This window comes from Fulmarus glacialis, unplaced genomic scaffold, assembly GCF_000690835.1.
Source record: "Fulmarus glacialis isolate BGI_N327 unplaced genomic scaffold, ASM69083v1 scaffold27951, whole genome shotgun sequence".
Taxonomy (NCBI): Eukaryota; Metazoa; Chordata; class Aves; order Procellariiformes; family Procellariidae; genus Fulmarus; species Fulmarus glacialis.
Genome location: NW_009195106.1, coordinates 1 through 19,903, shown reverse-complemented (window position 1 = coordinate 19,903; position 19,903 = coordinate 1). Strand labels below are relative to the sequence as shown.

General features: G+C 43.9%; 1 protein-coding gene across 1 annotated transcript; it reads left to right on the top strand.

Annotated features, from left to right (window-relative positions):
- The first annotated feature begins 2,535 nt into the window (after positions 1–2,535).
- On the top strand, positions 2,536–17,477 carry LOC104084247 (CUB domain-containing protein 1-like). Its single transcript, XM_009588000.1, has 4 exons — positions 2,536–2,680; positions 13,491–13,694; positions 15,166–15,522; positions 16,882–17,477. Exons 1-4 carry the CDS (start codon positions 2,536–2,538, stop codon positions 17,475–17,477), a joined length of 1,302 nt encoding a protein of 433 aa, XP_009586295.1.
- The last annotated feature ends 2,426 nt before the right edge of the window (positions 17,478–19,903 follow it).

Here is a 19,903-nt window from a genome sequence, read left to right as displayed (position 1 = left end):
GTGAGCCCCGGGGGTTGCGTGTGCCGGGGATCGGGCTCCTTCCCGGGGGGAAGGCTCTGCCTGACGCCTCGTCCCGGGGGCGGGAGCCGTCCTGCTGTGCCGGGGTGCTCGGGCATCGCCTAAAAATAATGTTGAAATAGGGACATCCAGTTTCAGCACCTCTCGTTCCAACGTTCCTGGTTTTTTTTCTCTATGAAATAAATACTGACAAGATAAGGGATTTGATCTTTATGTCCTCGCCTGCTAGAGTATTGATTTTGCAAGGAACTTCACAAAGTCGTTTTCTCTGGACGCCAGAGAGGCAGCTGAATTATCTGTAAGGAGCAGGAGCTCGCAGGATCGTGTTCTGTGTTGGACCGTGCAGTCGCATAAGCTTTTAAGCAAAGAGAATGGTATTATTGATATAGAGCGATGGATGAACTGTACATGCAGGGAAACAGAATGGCTTGTGTGCCCAGCTGGGTCGGGTAGTTTAATGGGAGACCGCTGCTCACTACGAACTCTGCGTCTCTTGAAATTCCCTGGATGCTGGCTGCAATTCCATGTATATAACCCATGAATAATTTTCTTAAATCCTGTCTGCCACCCCAAAAAAATTCCGGTTATGAACGCAGAGACAGTGTGTGGGGTTTTCCTCAATTTCCAAAGCTGCTTGATTGCAAAAAAAAGCCCATCCTCAAATTTAAACAGTTTGTTTTATAGCTATTTGTCTTGTCAAAGATTCTTGACATATGAGTCCTTCTATACAAAAGAACTGCTGAGTTATTTGCAGTGACTATAAATAACTTAAGTAATCTGATGTGGTATTTATGCCTTTTCAACATTTCTATTACCTTTAGCTGCGCTGGTTTTGCTGAAGTGTGGCTCACAGCCATTGTTATTATAAACAATACAGTCTAAATGTTGACTGTGAAATTGGACAGCACTGAGGTTTAAATTTCAAGCTATGTAGTCTTTTAAATAAAATATTCGCATTTAATGCATTGCCTCTGAGTCAAGTGAATGACAGCTATTTGCCTTTCTAAACCTCTTCAAAGGAACAAGAAAGAATATTACCCTATGGTTAACTGTGTGTTGTTTTCAAAGAAAACAAACTTTTAAAACCTTAGACAGGTCAGTGCTGGAAGGAGAGGAGCTAGACCTTCCAAAGATCTTGTATTGTTGAAGTAGCAAATGAAAAAATCCTCAATTGCATCTTTTTTTCATACACAGGTCTAGACATTCACTGGAAGATGCAGCAGCCTATTAATCATACATTCAAACATTCCTCACCCTCTGGTCAAACCTTTTATCCCCTCCTCCCCCCACCCCACCCCCCCCAAATCTTCTTGATGCCTCACATTAAATTTCGTGGGCTTGCTTTTGAGGCACAGTACAGCTCTTTTTGAGCCAATGTCTTTGAGTTTTGCTTATTATCATCTCCTGCTCCGGCTTCTCAGCCTCTCTCATGTTTAAAACATCCAAACAACTTATGTGTTTGCGTTGGCGTTAAAAAAAAAAAAAAAAGTTTATACCTGCTTTATGCAAGGTTGAGCCCGCACCGTCAGTTTGGTTGGGTGTAGTAGTGAGCAGGGTACCGGCTGTGCGGTGGCTGTGGGTGCAGGCTGTGTCCTGGGAGAGCCAAGCAAGTCTGCTTTGCATGTGGTTGTAACAGCTCTTGTCAGGAAGGTGGCAAAACCAAATCAGATGGGAAGGTGCAGGAACTAGAAGGAAGGTGGCGAGTCTGATGAAGAATGTCTAGTCTCTTCTTATTGTGCAAACCTCTACAAACAAGATGTCTGTGTGGTCTGGGGCTTTCTTAGTTTCATCTAGAGGAACTGGGGAGAAAGTTCTCACCAGCCAGTGAGGATGCCCTCGGGCAAACCGTGAAGTTGCTCTGTAAAGCAAAGATAGTGACAGCAAAGTGGCACAAAACACCACGTTGGGTAGACCCAACGGTTTGCTGCCACTGTTGGTGGTCCCTTTTCCTACCTCCTTCAATCCCTTCCTTTCCAACTGCATGCTTCTGCCCGATTGTCCCTCTCCTGCACAAGCACCATTGCTCCTGTGTGCCAGGTCCTCTATCATCCCGTCAAACTCTCTAACTCGGCGCCTTCCTCCTCTTTGTGGACCACCAGCACACCCAAAAAAGAGGTGGCTCAGTCTTGGCTGTATTAGTGGCATGGGTTGGCAGGCTGAAGGTTGCGGTGGTGTGAGCAGGACTGGAGGGGGGAACGGTGCCTTCCCAGGTTTGTTGGCAGATGTCTTGTGCCTGGTGTGTCCTCCATTCCAGTGAGAGTTATTGCAAAACCAAAACTGTAGTTGGAACATTTCCCTAAGCAAAGGTTTGTCCTGAAAACCCAAGATAGTTCAGGTTAAGATTTTTCCCCCACACCCCTACGTAGTTTGTAATTTTTAAGGCGTTCCCTTTGCCCTGGTGCTGACGTTTGTTGGTACTGGCTCTGCTGTTGCTGCGTTTTGGCTGCCAGATGCAGCATCTCCCTTTCAGGCAGGCCAGGTTTAGGCTGGGTGTGCAGAACCACACACGAGGTGGCCATGAGGCGCACGTGCCTCTTCTCGGGGACTGGTGACGCTCTGGTGGGATGGGTACAAATCTTGGTGCGCCTATCTCTAAAGCTGTCTCTTGTCATCCTCGATGAAGTCCTTTCTCTTCTCTCCTCCCTCCACCCGTTGCCAGCAGGTACAGTATTATAGTGTTGTCCTTACTGTCCTGTAGGAATGTGTGGGTGAAACATGGCCGGTCACACTGTCTTCAGAGGAGCTTGTGGTTCTTCTTCAGATGCAACTTTATACATAATGTAAATTACCAAATGAAACATTGGTTAACTTGTAGGTGGAAAACTGCAGAAAGAAGTATTTGGTGCGATAGCTGTGCATAGACATGGGAGTGTGAACGAAGTATTGTGTATCTGACCTTTGAAAATGTGTTTTCCAACTAAAACATGTTTCTTTGAAACACTAATAATGAAGTTAATCAGACTTTTATGATGTCTATGAAACATAAATATTTCAGATTTAAAGTATGTGATAAAATCTGCATATTGGAGTTTGTCTTTAAAATGTCATTGTTATAATAAGTGAATTTGCAGACAACACCGCAAATTGTTTCCTGCTCTACCCTCCAGTTAACTTTTTCTTGGCAACTGGCTGATTTGAGTCATGCATCAGTCTTAATACGTAAAGCTGCTGCTTTTAATAAAATAACCCCCCCCGAGCTGTTAGCAGGGTCTTTCCGGTGTTCTGACAGAATATAAATAACCAGCCTGTTTGTGCTCCTCTGAAAGTCAGTGGAAGCTGGATTATTTCCATTCTGAATTGCCATTTCGCTCACTCGATCGAGACCTCTCCTTTTAAGACCACAACTTATGTGCCCGAGTATTTGGTTGTACCTTTTTTTTTTTTTTTTTTGCTTGCCTCATGCCATTATCAGTTTGGAGCACTTAGTTTTTACTCTCTAGAAAATAACATGTGGGTAGTCAATTACTTATTTATTGTGTGTTTCAGTTCTGGTGCTACTACCTTAAATTTTCCACTGGGAAATACACTTAAAATTTTTTCTCAATTCCAGATTTTCGGGGGATAGAGATGTTTGTTTTTAACATGTGAATCTTGTTTGTGAATTTTTTTTTTCATTTGTTTGTCTTTTTAAAATCTGAAAGGATGCAGAGGTAATGTGGAGGCCCAAGTGGGGAAGTGAGGTGGTGGAGGGTTGAAAATATTTGAGTATTAATACACCGAATTGAACTTCTTGTCCACAGCAGCACAACCAACCACTGGTTCGAGTGCCCCCACCAGAGACCCTCAGTTAGGTCGTGGTCTCTGGAGTCACGTGTGAATGAAGTTTCTCCAACAGCCATACTCTTGGTCATGGGGTTACTCCTACGCAAAACTGAAAACACCAACAAATAGCAGTCGTTTGGCTAAGAAGTGGCCCAGGAGAGAAGAAATATGATGTGGTGGGCCAGCTCCTGAGGCTGGCTTTTTTGGTGGCTGGCGAGTCTTTTGTGCCTGGGCTTGTCATTTGATGAGCTGCAATGGCTCATCAGGCAAAAAATAATTAAGGGGAAGCAGGCTGAAAAGGATTATTTTTTGGCATTGGCTCAAGGCATGGGCTCAGAGGACTGGCCACGGGAGAAACAGGGGGTGGAAGGCTTGGAGGCTGCTGAAGCTCATGTCCAGAGTACCACCATGCATCTGTGGCATGGAGGAAATTATTCTTTAGCTAGAAGATTGCCCTCCTCTCATTTTTATTCTGACTTGTGTGCATTGTCTTTTTATACCGTAATGGGAGTTTCTAGACAGAAATCAGGGCTTGGTTTACGAAATAAGGGAAGAACCTTTCCCCTACCTGATACCAAGTATCCTTTGGGTCAGTTGTGTTCAGGCTTATTAATTACTTAAATGAATTAATCTTATCTATAATTAATATCGGATAGAAAAGAAAGTGGAGGAAAGCTACTGAAAAAATCAAGTTTTGACTTCTTGAAATATGTAGCAGCAGTATTTTCACAAATGAATATTGCTGGGGCTTGGTTTATGGTATAGCCCTTATCACCCAGCTTAATTGAAATTTATACATGTATATATGTTAAATAAAAAACTTTGGAATCCACATCTGCCAAAACCTCAGTCTTAGGTAGAGGCTGAACAACTTTGCACTTAGTTCATTCCAGAAATATTTCATATTAGAAATAGCATGAGGAGCCATCCTTTGCTGAGAACAAAGTCAAGATGCTTTTGGCCTTACGTGTGTTGACTGCTACAGCTATGGGTGACAGGGATATGATGTGTTTGCACATGAGTGTAGATCAGAGGTGACTAACTCTTTTTCTTCTTCACCAGTTTCTCTGTATTGATTAGATTTGCATTTGCTTTTTGTAATTGCTGATGGCTAAACGTGACCTTCTTCAGGTCCTGGTCAGTGACAGGAATGCAACCTGAGAGCAGTGAATGTGCATGGAGTCGTACCTCTTCATGTTGTGGCCGGTGCGGGGCCGCTGGTGGTGCTGGGTTATTGCTGGGGCTGTGCGGTGGAAAGCTGGGTGTTGCTCACCACTGTCATGAGTGGGCTGTTCAGCTGAACTGACCAGCCATTTTCTTACTACGCCTGCGGCAGGGTCCTCCTGCTGTCTTTCTTCTGGATGCTCCTTTGAACTCTCCCTTTGGGTGCTTTCTGGCCATGGTTTCCACGCAAGAGCTCCTAGAAAGGCTCAGCTGCAGCAAAGCATGTGTTAGACTGGGGGATGTGGGAAAAATGGGTCTTGGATACCAGTTTTGATCTAACTGGTCTCTTTTTGGGTAATCCCCCTGTCTCCTTGCTTTTCTTAAGTTTCTGTTAAAACTTTTTTACAATTATACATCTTTAATAATTTTTATAATTCATAACCCTTTGTCCGACTGGGTTACCTTAACATAGCACTTCCAGCAGTTTCTGGGACATTAGCCGTCTCACTGAGGCTGTTCAGGTATCCCTGTCAAACCTCAGCTCTGGAGCGGACAACGCACCCACTGCAGCAGGGGTTGATTCGTTGGAGTCAAACCATTAACCAGTTCCCATAGAGCACCTGCTGACTTTTGGTGGTCTCTTAGTAGGATTCAGCTGATAAAGCCTGGTCACCGTCCCTCAACTCAAAAACTTCTCTAATCTGATGGAGGTATGACCGTGCAGATTCCTCTTGTTCAACCTCTGCTTGTGCCACCAGGGCATGAAGGAAAGGACGTGGGTTGTGCTGCGCTTAGTAAACTGTTGACTGCTGGCTGTTATGTCAGAGCAAAATCTTCTGTTTCTGTATTAGCTGGTGACAGAGGTGAGGATTCCGCCACCTGTAGCTGAACCTGCCCAGTGTAGATAGTATTGATGGGACCTCCTGGAAGATCTTCAGGAAGAGCCAGCTGAAGAATCATGCCATAACATCTGGTAGATGGGCATTTCATGTATGTTAGTAAGGTCTCATCTGCTTCTGAGTGCCCAGGCTGCCAGTACTGTGGGAAAACATTCTTTTTTTTTTTTTTTTTTTTTTATACCTGTCTTGTATAATAGGAAGGAAAGTCTCACCTGTGTCTGTTCCATTGGACACCTTTTAACAACCATCCTCAAGGGTGCCATGGGACAGCCTGCTTTGAGCTGTGCCTTTTGATTTCTTGGGGAACAAAGTGAGCATGGTTACTCGCTGTCAGAGCAAATGCTTATTTTGAGAGGTATGATCACGCCGGCATTTTGGAATTGGCCCTGGCTCTTCTGGGTCGGTGAGTGGAGCTGAGACATTAGTGTACGGAGACAGCAAACTGCGAGGGGTGAGAAGGGATGATGTGAATTTCCTCAGAAGTGAGAGACACAGCTGTCGGCAGGATGTTTGGCATGGGAGGGACCACTGGTTGCGAAATGCACTTTTCCACCTTCGTTAACCAGAGCCAAGACCGAAGAGCTGCTCAGACATGCTCCAAGATGCTGTCCTCTCGCTGGCTTACATGAAGGTAGGGATAAACTGTGCAAGCAAACACCCCTTTAATCAAGGGAGGCTCCTGCAGTGACTTGCATGATGTCTTAATGTTCCTCATGCCAGCGCGACATTTTCTTGTCAAGTTGCAGAGACCCATGTATCATACGTTTTGTAGGTTGTATGCGAGTTGACGGTCAGCTTGCAGACAGCATTCACTGATCTCTGCGTCTCACTTCTACAGAAGCAACAAAATTTCACATCTGTAAAATAATAATAAAATAGAAAAGGCAGCCCGGAGTCAACATTCTCCTTTCTGTAATTATGGCTAAACTTGCCAAGCCCCAAAGTATCTTTTTTCCCCACTTTTGGTGAAAAAAGCTTCTTTTGAAAATGGCTCTTACACATGAGTTTTTTAAGTGTCTTAATTATCCTTCTAAAAAGGTTCCGGAGAAAATGGTAGAAGTACTGAAATTTGTAATTTTTTTTTTTTTAAGTTATTGTTAAACTGAAGGTACTTTATTCTTTTGAGGCATCACAGATTAACTTAATGAATTAACAACTTTTGAGTGAGCAGCCTTGCTGGCCTGGGGTACTGACAGACATTCTCTGAATGTGAATTGTGCTGGGATGGCTTGTAACATCACTATTGCAGAAGTGTCCACCCTTCCTCCCTGATGAGGAGGAGAATGGGATGTGTGGCATCTCGCCTGCATCCCCATCCTGGCTATGAGTTTAAACCATCAGTGAAGATTAGGGGGCTGTACTGTGGTGGCTGAGGAATGGATATTCTCTCCCAGGTGCTCTCTCCTGAGATTTGGGTGGTTACCCTGGCATAGTAGCCATTGGCAGCATCTATCTGTAAGTGTTCACAGGCTTTGCAGATTTTAAGCTTCAATTTTCTGGGTGATTCCCTGAAAGCAATCCTTTCACAAAATACGGACCTCATATCCCAAGCAAGCGTGGTATTGGAAGACAGGTCCAAATATAAGGAGATCATTGAGCAATGTAGAGAGTAGTTAGTTTACATTTTAAATGTAAACAGAAAACCTGTTTGCTTTATAAAGCCCAACAGGATTTCAGCAGCTTGCAGCAAGCAGGGTTGGCTGTAATTTGTGATTGTGCTTGTGATCTCCGTTTGCTGCTCACAGCAGTTTAGTAGGTGAGAAGAGTATAAATGGTGTATGGATCCCTGACTAACTTTGCTAAGGGCTTGAAGAATGTGAAGGCAGTTACCTGGATGGGCATCACAGGTGGAACTGGAGGAGTGGTTGATGCTTCAGCAATTGGGTGTTGTCATTAAACTAGAGAGTTGGACTCAAATTGACAAAGAAAGATTCAGTAAGGTAGGTACAAAATGTTAGAGTCAGCGAAGCAGGGAGAGATTTACTCTTTGAAATATTCTTTGACCTGTTGTTGGCAAATTTGAGTCAGCTGTGCAATGAATTGTGTTGGAGGTGATGGGGAAATGGATGATCAGGTGTGGCGTTGGTGTATCTCTTTTAGCGGAGCCATTGGGGCATTTGCTCGGGATGCGGGAGCTGGAGCCTGCAGTCCCCGTCACGCAGGAGACAGCCTTGAGGTCCCCTCGCTAGGCGAAGGCTGTTTTGGATGGATTGCTCTGAATGTGTCCTACCGATGCTGCTGTCTCCTGCACCGAGGCTGTCCATTAGATCAGCAACAGGAGTTCATACGGCTTGAAACTGAAATCGTCCAGCTTATGGCAGGGTCACTGCATTACTGAGTCGTACTCGTTGCTTCCCACTGTCTTGCCATGACCTTTGCAGTAGATTACGTGTAGTGGAACAACCTCAGCAGGCTACGAGCATGCCTGTGGGCCAGCATCCCTGCAAGGGCTCAGAAGAGGCGGTGAGCTTTCCAGGAGAGCCTACTGAGTCGTAGAGGCAATCAGTGCCGTGGTGCCATCCATGTCCCGAGGAGGTGACACGAAGTGGTGACACGAAGTGCTGTGGTGGATGAGCCCGTTCTCCGGAGAGGTGTGTTCGTTGTGTGGGTTCATATCCCCCTTGGGCAGAACAGGGGTTTGGATCCAGGCACTTCATATCCGGAGTGAGCATTGCCGCTACTCGTCTTCTACAGCAGCCCGTCTCCACCAGCTGCCTCTGGCTCATGAATGGTGTCTGAGTCAGCCCCATCCAACTGGTTTTTATTAAAAATGGCTGAAGTGGAACAAGCCCATGATTTAACCAGAATGAGCAAACCAACAGTTTTTGTACGTTATTTTGGGGTAAATTAATATCCGGGTTTTTTTTTTTGTTGGGGACTCTTGTGGGCTTTGGTTTATTGGTCTGTCTGGATTTTTTTTTTTATTGTTTTAATCCATCCAGTGAAGTCATGAAACAATCCATAGATCCTTATGGATAAATTGCTGCAATAAAATGCAGCCCTCTAGCCAAAACTAGTTGGACTCTGTTCTCACTCCTGCCTTGTTTAGCAAGGCACTGTACATAGCCATAAAAATTGCTGTTCTGCCAAGTCCCTTCCTTGTACGTACATACACATGCTCTCTGTCCCTCCAGCTGTCTTCTACGTTGCACCCCCCTCTTGTACAGGAAAAATGTCCTTTTGACACTTATATATACACATTAAAAATTGCTAGGGGGTTAGTGTCGGGTGCAACCACAGGAGATAAATTTAGGCGAAACTCTGAGGAGTAATCTGACTTGTTTTACACTATGTAGTTTGTTTCTAATGCAAGTTGGAGAGCTCTGAGCAATAAAATTGATGAAAGGTTTGGAAAAGTCATACTGTTGAGAAAAAGCTAGCCAAGGTGCATTGGCACAGAGAGGAGCATTGCTCTGAGTGATAACGGGATGCCGTGATGAGACAACTGTCATGAAGGAGCAGTCGTAAACAAGCAGTAGCGAAATCCAGTTGTGGCAGGGAAGATACAGACTGAGTTTGGGGCAGTTGAAGAAATAGCCAAGGGAGGCTGCAAAACTGTAATCGCTTAGAGGAAAAAAATTTAGGGTGATATCAGATGTCTACGTCAGCCTGCGAACCAGCTCAGGGCTGGAGGCTTCATCTCTGACATCTTCCAGCCCAACGATTTCATTGTTGTGTAGACAGAGACTAGATCCAGCCTGGCAATGCTTCCTCTGTTGCTTTGGTTATCCGGTGTGTCATCCCTGTGCAGCATTAACGAGGCGTGGAAATTCCTTTACAAGAAACGTGTACAGTTACTGGTAATCCTAATAAAAAGGCGTGCAGTGGGAATCGTAGACAGTGACAGATCAGTGTGAGTCACAGACTCACTCATATTTATAAAAGCTCTGCAATAAAGGTGATTTTAAGTAGTCTCTCTATTGTGCTGCATGTGTGTGGCATTGGTCGGGGGTTTTAGTCATTTTTAGTGACTTTGGGATTACTGGATATACTTTCTGCATGAGTCTTTTTTTCCATTTTTCCTACGAAAATGAGATTTGATAGCGCATCTCTAGCAGCTGGCTGCTGTTAACATTACAGCGCTGTGCTCTTATTTCTTTGACCAAAATGATTATCTGTGGAGTTTCATGAGGCTGGCTTCACAAAAACTAGAGGCAACGTTGCTTTCTTTTGTCCGTATCTGCATGCCTTTTCCTTGCAGCTGAGAGCCAGGTCAGCCTCTCCCGTGTGCAGTGCTGCTGTGTGCGTGCACCAGCCCAGGCAGGAGCCTCGTCTCATCTGCCGTTGCCCAACGTCATCTTTCTTGCAGGGAGGTCAAATGAGTGACTACGTGGTCGTGAAGTCTGGAAAGGGGGTGGGAGGCAAAAAACCCAGGCAGCCGAAGTCAGGTTTTTCAAGGGCTTTCAAGGGCTGGGGAAGACGATGCTTTGTTTTGACTCTTGTAGGAAGTATTTACTCATTTCAAAATATCGTTCAAAATTTCTGTTCCTTGGTTTCAGCTCAGGGCGTGTATTTGTTTTGTTTTAAAGCTAGTCATGTGCTTAAGGTTATGCTTAAACTTAATCCTCATGACTAAAAATGGTCTTAGAGCCGTGCCCAAGCATTTGGTGCAGAAGTGCTGGCTGTTAGTGGCCCTGGTGCGTTTCTCCGTCCTGCCAGGTTGGCCGTGTGGTTGTGCTGTCCCAGGGATGGGAGAAGGAACAGTGATAACTGTTTGACAAGAAAGTGAGGAACAGACTTTTCAGTCATTACTTATAAACTGTAGACAAGCGTGACTATTACCGCATGCAAGAAAGAAGTCTCTTTTGTCCGTAGCTATTAATTATTGGTATGCTATTACATTTCATATCTGGATGACATAAACATCAGAAAGATTATGACCATCAGGGTCAAAGGATATTTTGTGCACTAAGCACGATAAATAATAATACTCCCCTCCCCCCCGCCCCAAACCCAAAGGCGTCCAGTGGTATGGAAAACAAAACTCTGGGCTAGGCTGGAAGTAGTTGTTTCACTTTCTCTTCTGAAAGCTGCTTCCTCCTGAAGCAAGAGGAGGAGCAGCTCTGGTTGCTGGCTTTGCTTTACTCTTTTCCCCACCCTGCGGACATTGCCCCTGTGATTGTCCCCTGTGTGCTTGGAAGGTCATTGCACGAGGCAGTTCCTAGCCTGTATGGTCATCTCTTTTTTTTTTTTTTTTTTTTTTCCTTCTTCTTCCCTTGGGGAAAAGCCAGATTGAAAACCTCTGCAAAAGTATTTTTAATGCAGATAGTGCCAGCCATTGGAAGAGGCGAGGGAATTCAGTGTAGATCCTCAGGGTAGAGGGCTGTGCTGTCACTTAAAAGCTGTAGGAAAGTTACTAAGTGACCAGGTTCTTACTAATGGTATAGAGGATTGGTAAACTCATCATTACAAGTATGTGGAGAAATTTGGCAAGCCTCGTGGTGTTTGAGGTTTTCATTTAAAGCCTTTGATCCTGGTGGCAAATAGGTAAGGCAGTTTCAAGGGCTTGTTAAGTCTTTTGACTTCAAGATTTGTAGAAAAGCTGGAAAGTCTGAAAAAAGATTCAAGACCAACAAAACTAAAATAAAAGCACGATGGGGTATCTCTTTTAGTACCCTGTTCTGCCCTACTCCCCCTAGCAGTGGGATTTTGATGCCTGGTGTTTGCACACCTGGAGCTGCAATGTTCCCGGTGGCAGGGAAGGACGATAGCCCGCGCTGACTGATCGATCCCCAGGGCTTTCGCAAAACATGGCAGTGAAAGTCAGGCCCTGCAAAACCATGAGATTGCTGTAAAAATCGGGAGATTTTAAAAGGGAGGTTTAAAAATAGGACAGGCAGATTTTGTGGGAACTTGAGTCACTAATGCTATATGCTTCTCTGTAGCTGCGACGGCTGAAGTTTTGAGTTGGGTGGGTAGGTTGGTTGAGGGTCTCTGGTGTGCTCATCTGCCGCGAGAGGGCTCTGCCAATCCAGGGTTCCCAAGGTGTGCTCGGCCCCGCTCCCCACAACCCTCGTCAGATGAACCCCCGGGTCTCTGGTCTTCGGCCAGCCTCTTTACCACCACCACGGTGACAGCAGCTGGCGTGGGCCAGGCTGGATGCTTAGGTGCTCAAGGGTTGGTAAGCAGTTGGGTAGAGCCTGGGGTGCCCTGCAGATGTGCATTTCTGAGCTAGCTGTTCTCTCACACCTTCCTGGCACGCTGCCTGGCAATGGGAATGGCTGCAGGGGCTCTCCCAAGGTGCTGCGCTGCTGGGTTTGCTAGGGTAAATCTCTCTTTATTGGGGTTAATGAGCAAGAGGATTCCCAACCTGGCGTATGGGCAGAGCTTTGTCATGCAGCCCTATGTGATGTCCCACTCAAGGAACAGACCTTTTTGAATGGAACTTGGGGTACCCTTATTTCTAGATTTTTTTTTTATATACATTTTTTTTTTTCCCCCCTATAAACATTAAAAGCACAAATGCTATAGACACGGTGATTGTACCTTCTGTACAGTGCAATAAGGAAGGGAAAGTAGTGAAAACAAGTGGCAGAAAACTTGCCAACTGACCTGTCCTCAGATTTTCACCTGGGGCTGGGATACGGTTGACTTCAATGCAAACTTTACTCGCTTCAGCCAGGGCTGGGCTCAGTCTTTGCTAAGCATCAAACTGAACTTAAGAACTTTTCTAGTCGTCTTGAATGTCCAGTTGGTGCTCCTTCGTGTCTTATATTGCATGTATGTCTTTAGAAGACAGTTGAGTTTGGTCCATTTGTTGATAAATTGCTACCAATTCAATATGAGAAGATTATTCAACGACCAGTTTATTCTGTGGCTCCAGTATTTCCTGTCAGAGCTGCTCCTGCATTCGATAGTGTTTGAGGATGGGTTGAAATCTGTGAAGATTGCTGAGGCTTTTATGTATTCCCCAAAAGCCGTAAGTCTATGGTGGTCATGTCAGGGATGGAGAGGAGGTATCCAAGCCCACACAGTCCCAGGCCACAGATGCCTTCTGTGCCGCTGAGAGACGTTGATGGATGTCCTATACCTTCAGGGAATGAGTTGTAAAAGGTGCGGAAGGTGGGAGAGGGCCGTAACCACATGTATAAGTGGCTGTTGGTACGTGCTTTTGGTATCGCTGGAGTACCTAGTCTGGTTTGCAGTAATTGTTGGGGCATACCCAGAAATTCACCTGTTACCGTCGTGTACAATTTAAGTTGAGGGTTGCTTTGTTCTTTGGCTGCTGAGTAAACTTCCTGAATTGAGTCACAACTTCATGGGTGCCTTCAAAAATGAAGCAGGCTCTATGATGGGCATGACAAACCGAAAACCAAAGTCTGGACAACAGAAATTTGAAAGGAACAGCTGAGCTACTTTTTAAATGTGAAATAGATAACACCGGTGAAGGTAAACTGGAGCAGAACTGGTCCTACACAAATTCCACGTATACTTCTCTCTGGGCACATGCAGCAAGCATGTTTCTGTATCGTCTGTGCAGGACTGGAAGAGCCGAGGCATTTTCTGTAGGTCCAACACCAGAGACTTTTGAGAACGTGGCTGCAAATATTCCTTCTGATAATGTGGCATCTGTGGGGATGTGTGGAGAGGCTGGTGGTACTCGTACATGCTAGTAACAAAACATGTCTATTTATCTTTCTTTCTTAGCTTCCTTTACGATCTCTCTTCGTACGGTGGACAACATTACAGTTATGATTAAACTGAGACCCGGTGTTTCACCAAGCTGTCAAATTCGTGTTAAAAATGTCATCAGGTCTGAACTCAAGATAAAGCCTGGGGAGAACGTGACTTTTGCCTTCAGTTGTAGTACTCCAGAGAAGTATTTCGTCATGGAAATTCAGAAAAATATTGGTAAGATACATTTTTAAAATTTTTCTCCCAATGGTAATTTTCCTCTAGTAAAACCACATACCTTTTTTACCTATTACCATACTAAGGTATCCCCTATAATCTTGGGTAGAAGTCATCTTTGGACACTGATAAATAACCTTGAATTACTGAAACTACACAAGTTAAAGAAGTCTTTATGTATTATGGCTGGCAGCATTAGTGTTAACTTGGCTGTTTCGGAAACAGTTAAATGATAGTTTGTTGCATCAGTTCCTTGCTGCCTTCCCTTTTCTCCCACAGTTCATAAACCCATCAAAGAATCTTTTTTTCCTTTCCAAAGCCTCTGAACACTGATAATGATATATTACCCATATTATTCATTGAACAGCTTGATTGTGTCTATAAGGGCAACAGAAACATTGAAGACATGCACGCGTTTCCTTATATTTAATGAACATTAATGAACATTTAACGAACTGAACGTTTGGAAGTGTTGGGACTAAACCTTCATTTGCTTTGTATGTTATCCCTGGTGTATGTATGTTAATGTACTGTTTAATGGCATGAACACGTGCTACTTCTCAACAAGATCCCAAACTTCATTGGGCATTCAGCCTTTGGTAACATCTTTGCTATTTTTGGGGTAGTGTTCAAGGATAGTTCTCCTCACGTTTTGGAGTTTTATTCATATGGTTCATGTAAATAGTAACGTTCACAATATTTCACCATGTATTTGTAAGATGCACTTGTGATATTTCTTCTTTTAAGTTGGAGCCTAGTCATAGATTAAAGTATGCTTATTTTTAGTGTCCAGCTTGAAATACCAATAGTCTGGATTTTTCAGAGAAAAGTTTTCTAGGTTCTCCCCAGAATCCTGCAGTGGTGGTGGATTTTTCAGAGAAAAGTTTTCTAGGTTCTTCCCAGAATCCTCCAGTGGCAGTTGTTGTTACTCATCACTTCTGCAAAATCTGGGCCCCAGGCTGTTTATCAGGACACCAGGTCATCACTTCTGCAAAATCTGGGCCCCAGGTTGTTCATCAGGGCACCAGAGAAAAGAAGATACAGTTCACGGCAAGCAGTGGAAAATTTAAAGATGAATGTTTTGCCAGGAATTCTCCGAGTGAGATGTGACAAAATCAGTTCTCTAGATCCATGATTTCCAACTCTCCTGATGTTGAATTTTGCCCTTCTGCTCATTCAGCTCTCTACCCTGTTCAGTAAATGCCTTCTAAATTCTTCAGCAAACAAGGCGGGAATACTACAATGAATCCCTTCTATTAGTCATCCTGACTAAAGCAAGTTTATCCTGTCTACTCTGTGGGCTAGGAGTCCTGTTTAGAGATAGCACGTGACCATGTTATAGGACTGTCTTTTAATGCATATAGAAGTTAAGTGCAACCTAAAAATTGTGAAAATAGCAATAAAGAGGAAATGCCTTGTTTACTTGAATGCTTTCCTTAGTGTATCATGGCTGTTCTCTCTCTGCATTTAGACTGTGTGTCAGGTCCGTGTCCCTTTGGAGATGTTCATCTTTACCCACTGGGGCTACCTCGCCTTAACAGGACTTTCATCTGGGATGTGAAGGCAAGTACAAAGGCTGGACTTGAACTGAAATTTTCTACCCCGTGGCTAAAACAGATTGAACCAGGAGAGACGTGCCCAGATTTCGTTAGCTACAACATCAACAGCTGTATCGATATGGCCACAGTCAACATTGGCACCTTCTGCAGGAACGGCTCGGTGTCTCGTGTCAAGCTGCTGGGAGGAGTAATCATGTCTCTGCACCTCCCGTGGGACTCGCCTCTCACCACCTCGGGCTTCAGCATAGCTAACAGGGCTTCCATAAAACGTAAGTACAGAATAGTGTTTCCTCACCTGTAATCGCCTCGTGCAGATTGCAGCAGAATTCTTTAAACATTTCTTCTCAGATAACCTTCTAGTTTTGGTGATGCTACCCCTAATTCCCTTCCACTTCATCTTTTCTAAAAGCTGTTTTTGTATGGTTTTTAGTTTGGTAGCTGGTGCTCTTCTGGGATCAAAATATCTTAGCTTGATCTGTTAATAATTATGAAAACTCTTGTGTTGCTGCTTTTGGTGCACATTACTCATTTTCAATCTCTTCAAACTTCCTAAAATTTAAACATACCTGCTCTGTTGTTTTTATGTTTTCAACTAAGTGAGACTAGATAGCATAATTAGAATGAGCCAAGAGAGTTATTTGCTGGTTGCAGTGTGTAGTTAGGTCTGTTTATTTTTAAATAAAGCTTCCTTAACTTGCTGGAGCCTCAAACCAATGCCTCTCTTCAGGAGAGGAAGGTGGGAAAAGGGGAAACAGTGCCTGGAAGGCACATGAGCCTGCTCAAATACAGCTATCTGTTTCAACCTGCACAGTAACATAAAACGTTGTATAATAATCTTCTTAAAATACCTGGAATATTATAAAGCAATCAGTGGGTTACTTTGTGATCTCGTGACAAACCCTCTTTGGGAGATGTTCTTGCCATTTACTTGAGTTCTGCAGTTGTTGCCATCACTTATAGAAGGGATCTGGTCCAGGTTCGAGCTTCCAGAACACAAGTTTTTGTAACTCCTGGCACTCCTCTCATTTGCCCGTCGTTGCTGGAGTCCTAGAGCAGGACCGTAATCTCTGTGTACCCAACTTCACGCTGCCAAGAGTCATCCAAGCATAAAGCGTCTTACACAGCCTCCATGGTTTGCATTCGTGTGTTATCATGCATATTTGAGGCTCTTTGCTGGCATGCTCTTGCTAGATCTGGGAGGTTTTTGGACAGAGAGCTTTGTGCTGGTATAAAAGCTCACATCTTTTGTCTCCTGAAACCCAAAGAAGCAGAAGCAGTTGTCAGGTTGCATGTTTGCTTTTGTAAAGCCAGGACCAGAAGTAGAAACTAGGGTATTTCCTTTCCAAAAAATAAAGGCCTCTCTGTCCATGTGTTTGAAAGGTAAACCCACTAAACTGAAAATACAGCATTAATATATCCCTTACCTTTTCTGTAATTGAAGACAAAACCATCAACTCAAATACATGTTTTAGTCTGAGGGTTTTGTAATAACTTAACCTGTAGCTGAAGTGGATGATCTCATCTCTCTGTCAAAATAAAAATACTCTGCTGCTGGGGTGCTAACATATGCCAGTGTGTCATCTTTAGTTGCAACTTGTCTTGTATGGTTTTTTCCCCCCATGTTTTAGGGTTATGCATCATTGAATCCATTTTGAAGGGGGAGTCTTCAATCACCCTGATGTCCCCAAACTACCCGCTGGGCTTTCCAGAAGATGAGCTCATGACGTGGCAGTTTGTGATTCCTTCCAACATGAGAGCAAGCGTGTTTTTCCACAACTACAGCCTCTCCAACTGCGAAAGGAAAGAGGAGAGGGTGGAGTACTACCTCCCTGGCTCCCTCAGCAACCCAGAGGTGTTCAAGCTGAGCGACAGTCAGCCTGCCAATATCGCTGGCAGTTTCAACCTGTCCCTGCAGGGCTGCGATCAGGATGCCCAGAACCCGGGCATCCTCCGCTTGCTCTTCCAAGTCGTCGTTCAGCACCCGCAGGTCGACGAGAGTAAGTACCTGCCTGCCCCTTCGTTGCTTTTGCTTACAGACGCCTGGGCCGAGCACCGCAAGGAAGAGAAGTACTGGGGTTTTCTTGAACTTTGGACCCTCCTTGAGTTTGAGGAGGTGGGTTGCCAAGCAACGCTGAGGCCTGTTTTACCGCCCTGGGTACCACCGGCCATCGTTACGGCAAGGCGGATGGCGATGCTAAAATTTGCAATTTGTGATGGAGTATAAAGCTCCATCATAGATTTTACACATTTTTACATTGTAAAAAGCTTGTAAATGGACGTTCCTTTCCTTTTCCAGCACCTGCATCGTGTAATTGAAAAACGCCTTTAACACCTGCGGTATCAGGTCTTGCATGTTGAGTATACAAAGCTAGCTTTTCCTTGCGACTGTGTTCCCGCTGGAGACCTGATCCAGCTATCGGGCAAGGACCGTAACTGCTTGATCAGAATTGTCCGGGCTTACATGTCACTGCCTGTTCTCCAGTATAGAAATCAAGTTCAAGCTTATTCGGACGGTTTTATTTTCAGCTGTAAGATTCAACATTTTAAAGATAATTTTTAAAAAGTGAGCCCAGGTTTCTGCTCCGTGTGTAAGCAGTCACGCTTAGCCAGGTGAAACCTTCTGTCACGGCTGGTCAGGATCCATAGCATGAACTGGTGAAATTGGAGATTGTAAAATTGTCTTTATGCGACTAACGGCATCAATGTGCATTTCTGTCCTTCCTTTCTTCCTTCCTCTGAGTTTTATTTTGCTTCCTAGGGAAGCCTGAACATCTTCTAGTGTGAAGGAGTCACATTGGACGTGGAAGGTGTCAATAAGATACTCCAATGATAATAACCCCTACACATTTGTATGTTCTTTAAGTTTCTTGTTGCTACACTAAGAAAATTCTTTTTTTTTTCTGTTTTCTTGCCCCAAATTCAGCCAGGCTTAACACAATGACGTGTAATACCACAGCATCTATCTAAAAACAGAAATAAAAGGCCTGGCTAGGTAATGAGCTATGAAGTAAGTGATTTATCCTCTGGCCTCTTAGCTCTGGCCTCAGTTCATGGTGGAGGTTAATAGTCAATGTGCCTCACTGCAGAGGAGCAGGTGGAGGGAAGTCCACACTCCAGACTACCACTGCAGCAGGAGCTACTTAGAGGCTTTCTAAGTCATTTTAGAGGGAATGACGTTTGAATGGCCTGTACCTTGAAGTCACGTATCCAGAAAGGATCTGTAGCATCTCACCACTGTAATCCTCAGTTCTTTGGCCAGTCCGGCTCCATTCACGAACAGCAAATCCTCCTGAAATTGTTGTTAACCAAATCATGTTTGCTTACATTTATTGTGTGTTGCACCTTGGAAGCCAGACAGAATGGAAACATTGTATAGAGTTAATCAGCTTTATCTCCGTTCTACTTTGGAAAACAAAGAAGAATTTTAATATATTTATGGCCAGTAGACAAGACGATGATCACCTAAAAAATAAAGAACAGGTGGTGTTTATTGAATGAAATGCAAGTAATAAACCACTTGGATTTAAAAGACAACTGTTTTCTCTAGGGATTTTATAGGATTTCATGAGTGCTTTTGTAGTTTTATAAGTTCCATCAAAGATTCAAATTCAGACCTCAAGACAGTATTGAAAGTTTTATTTAAAAAAAAAGAAAACAAAAAAATGCTGTCTGCAGTGTACGAGTTAAACATAGCTCTTATTAAAAATGCATTGGTATCTGCATATTCTCAAAGCTTCCCAAACATTTGGGTATTCCACAGCTGTCTGTGGTGCTTGTCATTAAATAAGAGGAAAATATAGCTCTTTCCAATCAAAATAATTTCTTGATCTAACCTTCTCTGTGTTTAGCTGCCACAAAAAAACCCAAACCTCTGAAGAATGAGTAACTTTTGCAGTAGAAATCATAGATTCTGTGCTTGGTTGTGGCAATGACTCGGAGATTTCCGCCAGACCCCTTGTCTTTTTGTGTGTCTGATTTCCCATACAAGAGAAAGCTATTTTATTCACTTTTTGTTTATGCCTTTGAGATCCATAGCTAAAAACAGAAAATCAAGAGTAATAATAGTGTGTGCGTGTGTATTTATATTTTTAAATTTTTTTTTCATCTGTCCTTTACAGAATTATAGAATCACAGAATGGTTTGGGTTGGAAAGGACCTTAAATATCATCTAGTACCAACCGCTCTGCCATGGGCAGGGACACCTTCCACTAGATCAGGTTGCTTTCTTTGACATCAGAGACACGTGCCTTGTTAGCAGCCTAAGGATGCTCTGTGCATATAATATCTATCTTTGCACATGATAGTTAATCTTTGTGAACCATGCTGCAGCCATAATCTTCAGGGTTTTTTTTCTCTTTCCTTTCCTCTCCCCCTTCCAGATGTTTTGAGTATTTGCAACTGCCATTAGCTTACATGGGAGAAGGTCATCCCTGCTTACCGCTGTTGTTCCGACTTGCTGTAGCAAGTCATCTAGGATATCATAGACTTGCAGAATGGCTGAGGTTGGCAGGGACCTCTGGAGATCATCTAGTTCCAACCCTCTGCTCAAGCAGGGTGAGACAGAACAGGTTGCCTAGGACTGCGTCCAGTTGGATTTTGAGTATCTCCAAAGACTTCACAACAGGCAGGTCCTGCTTGACCAACCTGATC